Raw genomic sequence first — 6798 nt, forward strand, 5'->3', positions numbered from 1 at the left:
GTAGTATTAAGGATATAAAATTTTGTGCCTTCGCGACTATCATTAATGTTTCGTTTAATGATACGCCGCTGCTTGCCTTTGCATCAAATTCCACCCTTATCTTGTGTGTTTAACTAATAGTTTTTACGAGTGGGACAACAAATATTTTTTACTCCATGATATGAACATACTTCAAAGCTGTTGAAAACAATGAAGCCATTGCCATTGTACGTAATAACCGAATTCATATTGATTAATGCTCGATGCGGACCCAAAGTCCCCGCAGTATCTTGTATTAGGGTAACTCAAATCAGAGAATCAAAATAAAAAGAAAATTTTACTACGGTTGCGCTAAATTAATTATTTTCCACCAGTGGAGGCACGCCACGCGGAGCAGGTCGCCACCCTAGAGACTGCGCTGCAGGAGGAGAGGCGCAGGTGCGAGTTGAGGCTACGCGACTCCTTGAACGAGGCTGCGAAGGAACACCGAGCCGCGATGGTAAAACTGCGCACGGAACAGGAGGCGGAATTGTCGCGAAAGGAGGCCGAATTCAAGAGAAGTTCGGTGGTGCACGATCAAGGCGCTGCGCTCACCGCGGAGGTCGAGTCTTTGCGATCGGTGCTCGAGCTCAGAAGCCAGGAAAACGCCACTCTGAGATCGGAATTGGACAATATCAGGCGAGAGATCGAGGACAAAGAGGCTTTGCAGCAACGCGCGGACACTCTCGAGGCCAGATGCGAGGACTTGAAGGCGCAGCTTCAGTGCAAAGAGGCTTTCGAGAGGCAGCTATCTCACGACAACGAGGTGTTGCACGAGTCGATTCATCAGGTCTCGAAGCAGAACAAGCGGTTGGCGCAACGAAACGAGGAGCTGCAATGGAGATTGCGTCAAAAAAACGAAGTAGTGACCGTTCTTGCGAACTTGACGCCTAGGCTGTCGCGGTCGCTTGGCCCGGAGCACGTCGAGCACAGTCTTTCAGCGGACAAGAACGGTCCACAATCGTCATCCATGGTGAAGTTTATGGTGGAGAAAGGTGACTCGGTCTCGTGGACGTTGGAGATCGACGACGAGTTCTCGAAAGGATCGGCGGATGGATCGCCGACGGCGACGCCACCGAAAATGGCCAGACCCGAGACGACGACGTCCGTGTCGCGGCAGGGATCGCTTAGATTGACTTCCCGTAGGCCTTCCGTGGACATGAGGGCAAGATCGAAAAGTATTTCCGTTACGGATTCCGCCCGAGTAGAGGAGTCCCCGTGGTCGCCGACGTGCAACTCCACGCCGATCGCTCGACGAAGACCACGGAGCGATCCGTCTTCTTCGTCCTCGTCCACCTCTTCGTCGTCCTCCTCCTCTTCCTCGGCAGCTACAAACTCTTCGTCCACTACAAATTCTGCGGTGGCCGTCGCGGTTGCCGCCGCCGCGGCAGCTGCGGCAGCCGCCGAAGATTGCGGCGCCGGTCAGAGACCGCAGGAGGCCGGCGGCGAGGCGATGATCTCCGAGGAGGCGTCTGCCACGAGCAGCGAGGACGAGTCGTCCACCAGCAGCGATATTCCTCCATTGCCGATACAGTTCGCCTGGGGTAAACCGATCAAGTAACGTTCCGGCTGCCCCTTAGCTTGTCGCGCGACATTGCTTCGATCGCGAACGGCTACGCGATTCGTTCGGAACAACAAGTTCATCCGTGTAATCGCCACGGTATCCGGCGGCAGTTGCCCCGAGTATTTCCAAGGATAAACGACGTCGAATATCCTCCACGCAGAAACGAACGTTTCTCGCGGTTCTTTCAAACGTTGTACGCGCATTTTTTCTATTACCTCTCTGTACCTGTAACTTGTACGTATGATCGCGAAGAGGCAGGGAAGCGTATAGCCGGTGGAGGACACTGTACCAACTCGTAAATTAAGTAACGCGCGCAAAGTAATGGAAGCATGTTTGGATAGCAGAAATTAGGCTAGACGTACATTGAGTGCAGGTGACCGCTGCGCAGCAAACAATTTTGAAAACGATATTCTACTTTTCTTTTTCTTATTGGACACCAATCGTTCCATCGATAGAATTTTCATTGACGACATTTACTCGTGTGCGATTCGATATTGCATCTTTGAAATCCGTTAAACTACATTACAATCTCTGTAATAATGACGACCATTTATGGCAATTAAACACAGCTTCCTCGTGCGTAATACCCCTTTGACATTGTAAAGTGTGTGCCTAACGTGAATTTTATGAACAAACATATCTGGATAATTGTAATGACGAAAAGTTAATTCGAAGATCCGAAATTTAATTGTAGACGCAAAACGAGACGAATAATGAGACACGGGGGGCGGATACGGAAAATGTCCCCTTCCTATCGCGGACGTCTGAAGAATTTCAATCGCGCAAAAATATGCGATGTTTTACATCATTTGCAGAGTGCTAAGCGCGTCATCATGAGTTCAATGTGTGTCTCGTGTTAAGGATCCAAACGAGAAGGTTCGATAAAACTATAACTAATCGACCGTGCGTGTCTTACGAATTAACTTGAGCTTAAATACGATAGCTTGAGCATGCCCTAAAGAGTTCGCTACGTGTATCTTTTCCGCCGACTAGACGTACGTTTTCGATATCGTTTCGAAACGATTGTGGATCAACAACGAGATCAACGCGAGGATAAAGAAGTTAGTGTTTGTTTAAGCACGTAGATTAGAGGTGATTTTTACGGTGTGGCAGGGTTTTCAAATTATGACTGTTGCGTTAACCACGATTGCTGAGCTGACTTCTTGTATCTTTGCATCGACTCGGCGTTTTCTCGAATCCAGAAGTTCATTATATACGAGAGATCGCGCGGAACGGACGGTCTTTTGCTTCGCTAACCGTATGTTGTACCGATATCGTTTTAAATATACGTATTTTATAACCGCAGAGTATATTTTTTGCGATCTTAGGTACTAAGGGAGTTTCGTTCACTTTTTAGAATGAAGCATACGAAACGAATGAAATCAGGCAGCATGATTCGATTCTGCTGTGCATGAAACGAAAATTACTTTGTCCTTTAGGATAGAAAAAATGCGCGTAAAAGTTCGGTTTATTCCGTTTGATAATCTGTTGTCAGTTTCGATGATAGATGTTTACGGGCTACCAGCGATTTACGAGTCCCACGTGTATTTCTCAGAACCGAACCGAATCGAATCGGGTCTCACACTGTTTGTTTGATTCGCGACACTTTTACACATGTCCGTTTTATAAGGTATAATGCGTTTATATTACATCTGTACATAAACAACAACGATGTTTATAAATTAATTAGTCTTTATCGCAACCATTGTAAATAGACAACGACCGTCAGTCAAATCGATGATCCTGTCCTCGAGAAAAGAGAAACGTCGATGAGCCACTCACTGCGCTTACGAAGAACACTAATTCGTCGTTGATATGCAGCTTACCGAACAATACGATTATCGTGGTTCGTCGCATTCAAATCGATTACTTTTCCTGCCCCCCCTTACCCGTCTATCGAACGTAACGTATTTTACATTGAAACAATGATTTTTTCGTAACGTTGAATTTTTATTTTGACACTAATCACGACAATGTATTATCATTCATAATACATTATCGACATGGAAAGAGGAAGCTGATAATATTCTTAAAGTTACATACGTTTTATTGCCAAACGCTGATGAAATCGATGCAATTTATCTGTAACCCCCCGTTTTACGTACAACATCAGATCTACAGATGCTAATGGTATTTCAGGTACCAGTTGTTAACCGACTGCTGCATCGAAGAATAGTCGGTTGAATAAACAGTCGATTAATTGAAAATGAAACTCCGTTCCACGGACAACTGGAAAAGTATGTTCGGTAGCAGTAGTATAGGAATAATTGGAAGGTGTCGAATATAAGAAAAAAGCAAGTATTATTCGCCGAGAAGTGTGTTTTCTCTCACATGTGCTGGCAAATTCAATGTATTATATACCTATCAAATAAATATTATCTGAATTAAGATAAATCCTCTGGCGGTTCTATCATTCGATGATTATTTATATTCAAACGCTTTAAGAAAATCAATTCTCATTCTTTAGTCGTAAATAAGAGTTATTTTTCGATTCTGTTTCAATTATGGAAAGAACAACTGTTTTTTGTACTGAGCTTAGTTCTCGAGAAAATCGAGTTTGAAGATTTTATTTTTCTAGCTTTTTTAACCAATTGTCATAAAACGATTAACATTGACTTAAATTATTTGCCATATCTTCGCCAATTTGAAAGATAATATAATGAGATTTGGAGGAAATATGTAGAAAACAATGAGAAATTTAATTATGCATTTCACATAAAAAAGGCATAGATATCCTGAAGTCGTTCTTGCATTGAACTGTATAATTTTTAATTAGTATTGTTATCTGATATTGTAGGCTTACCACGAGATGTCGTTCGTGAATGTTTCATTCGTGATTTGTTTTCCAGTTCCCTTTTGACGGGGACTACATTTTATCAAAGGTTGTGTTTATTTCCGTGTATTGTAAAGTTATTTTATTATTCGTATACGTTCTTATGGCACTTTATAAAGAAGCCAATACAACCAAGGAAAAGAACAGGTTATTCGATGATTATTTTCAGTCCTGTTTACTAAAGTGTGCATTCGCATAATGGAGGGTTCAAAAGTGGAAAAAAGATTAATATTAGACGATTCCGATGCAAAACCGCTTGAACCTATTTTAGTAAGGATTGACAAAAGTGGTTGTGCACCCAATGACATTCACATTGATAAAAATGAGGTATTAATGAATATTGGTTACCCGTCGTTTCCAGAAATGTTTCTTAACGTTTGTTTGACATGTTTTTAACATGGACTTTTGAATTTTTCAATAGTTTAAAATTGGTCGTGCGAGGGACAACGACGAAATTATTTTAGACACAATGATATCTAGAAAGCAGTGCATGTTTAGGTGTGAAGGAAATGAAGAATGGACCATTAAGGATATAAGTTCTTCTACTACATTTGTGAATGATACTCCTCTGATTTTTGGATCAAGTCAAAGGATCTTTGATGGGGACATTGTTCAGTTTAGTACAAGCAACCAATTTAGGTATGTGTTTACTCTTGTTATTAAAGAAGAACACAAAAGTAAAAGACCTAAGTTGGAAGAACAGATAATGGATAATGTTTTCATAGAGCAAGAGACATTTTCAAAAAATCAAGAGTGTCAGAAAAGAGTTTTAAAAGACAAATTAGAGACAAAACAGAAGGAACAAGATAAATTGAAACAGCAATTAGAGTACCTTTTAAGTCAGCAAAATGTTACAAAGGAGAACACAGAAGATTTGAAGAAACAAATTACAATATTAGAAAGCAAAATAGAAAGTGGTAATGTTCAAGAACAGCATTTGCAAGTGATATATGCTGAGCTGTTAGAAAAATTAGAAAATGAACGAGTACAGTTTGAAAAACAATTAAATGATGAAAAGCAAAAATGGCAGGAAGCATTGAATGTAAGTAAGCAAGAAAAAGAAACATTAGAAATTAAAATGAAAGAGCAAATGGAAAAATGGAGGGAAGAACAACAGGCTGAATGGAAGAGTGTTATGGAAAACAGAGTTAAAGAAGAGAAAAATATACAAACTCAATTATTAAATGAAAAAACAGTATTGGAGGAAAAACTAAAAGAAATTGAAAAAGCTTTAAAAGAACAGGAAACTAAACCAGAAACAATAGAGAATAATGGTATAATTTGCTATATACACTATTAGAGTATTAATTATGTAGGTGATATGTAACAAATTAATTAATATTTTATTTACAGTTGCAGGACCTTCTGAAAATGCTACTGATAGTTGTATATTTTTAGAACTTGTAAACAATCCTTCAGGATATCATATAGTCGATACTATAGATTTAACCTTGCCTACTCAGCTTAGTATAGATAACAAAGAAAAAGAAAGTGTACTTAATAAAGTTACTGATATAATGGATGAACAATTAACGTGCAGCGTATGTTCAGAATTATTTGTGGAAGCAACAACACTAAATTGTATGCATACATTCTGTCAACATTGTATAAAAACGTGGATTAAAAAACGAAAAGAATGCCCTGTGTGTAGAGCACCAGTAACATCAATGAATAAGTCAATAGTTCTTGATAATTTTATTGAAAGCATGTTAGAGAATTTACCCACTAAACTCAAAGAAAAGAGAAAAGAAATCGTGGAAGAAAGAAAAGGTAAGCAGAAAGAAACAGAGGGTTATAAAACGGAATTTTAACATTTATAAATCTGTTTAAATTTTTTAAAATTTATATTTAGTTTATATCTGATATCTAAATAGGTATCACCTAAAAAATTTTTATAATGTTTTAGCAATGAAGCGCAAAAAGAAAATTCGTTGAAACATTTCTACGGAAAAAGATAACTCGGTCTTTGCAAAAATGTCTTATATTGATACGTTCTGTGTCTCTACGTTTCATCATCAAATGATACTAAAATAACGTTACAAATATTCAAATGTTAATATTATGAAGATAAGATGTAAAAATTAAAACACGCAAATAGATGTATCTTTTATTTTGTACTATAAACTTTTTAAAAAAAAACAAATGACAAATTTACTATTTACTAATTATTAATTTTAATATATTCCACGTGAAAAAGAAATTCAAATAAATCGATAAGTATGGTTAGAGAAAGAAAAATGAAACTGCCCTCTACAGGTGCAATCTTAATTACTGCACACACGTGTCCATAAGTTTTTATTTGCCAGTACATTTTTTGGATTTAAATAATATTCCTAGGTTAATTTTAATATTATAATGCTTTCAGAATTAATATGGATACATA

At 38.9% G+C, this 6798-nt stretch overlaps 2 protein-coding genes across 4 annotated transcripts in view; both read left to right on the forward strand.

Annotated features, from left to right (window-relative positions):
• The window catches only part of Toc (toucan), a 38130-nt gene extending 34154 nt beyond the window's left edge, over positions 1 to 3976 (forward strand). For both annotated transcript variants that reach the window (XM_076772921.1, XM_076772922.1), the window contains exon 11: positions 354 to 3976. In XM_076772921.1, coding sequence (XP_076629036.1) covers positions 354 to 1579 — 1226 coding nt within the window. In that variant the 3' untranslated portion in view covers positions 1580 to 3976. The remainder of the gene's footprint in view (positions 1 to 353) is intronic.
• A 436-nt stretch (positions 3977 to 4412) lies between these two features.
• LOC143345325 (uncharacterized) lies at positions 4413 to 6577 on the forward strand. Of its 2 annotated transcripts, XM_076772335.1 has the most exons (4): positions 4413 to 4742; positions 4837 to 5689; positions 5769 to 6185; positions 6322 to 6577. In XM_076772335.1, exons 1-4 carry the CDS (start codon positions 4614 to 4616, stop codon positions 6348 to 6350), a joined length of 1428 nt encoding a protein of 475 aa, XP_076628450.1. In that variant the 5' UTR covers positions 4413 to 4613; the 3' UTR covers positions 6351 to 6577. The 2 variants fall into 2 exon arrangements, with proteins under 2 accessions (XP_076628450.1, XP_076628448.1); XM_076772333.1 differs by lacking the exon at positions 6322 to 6577 and having other exon boundaries at positions 5769 to 6256.
• The last annotated feature ends 221 nt before the right edge of the window (positions 6578 to 6798 follow it).

Source organism: Colletes latitarsis, chromosome 9, assembly GCF_051014445.1.
Source record: "Colletes latitarsis isolate SP2378_abdomen chromosome 9, iyColLati1, whole genome shotgun sequence".
Lineage (NCBI taxonomy): Eukaryota > Metazoa > Arthropoda > Insecta > Hymenoptera > Colletidae > Colletes > Colletes latitarsis.

Bases quoted from the DNA above. Each gene is read 5' to 3' on its own strand.
- LOC143345325 (XM_076772333.1), top strand. From the start codon at position 4,614: ATGGAGGGTTCAAAAGTGGAAAAAAGATTAATATTAGACGATTCCGAT. The intron at 4,743-4,836 runs GTATTAATGAAT...ATTTTTCAATAG, and splicing joins TTCACATTGATAAAAATGAG to TTTAAAATTGGTCGTGCGAG. The intron at 5,690-5,768 runs GTATAATTTGCT...TTTTATTTACAG, and splicing joins AGAAACAATAGAGAATAATG to TTGCAGGACCTTCTGAAAAT.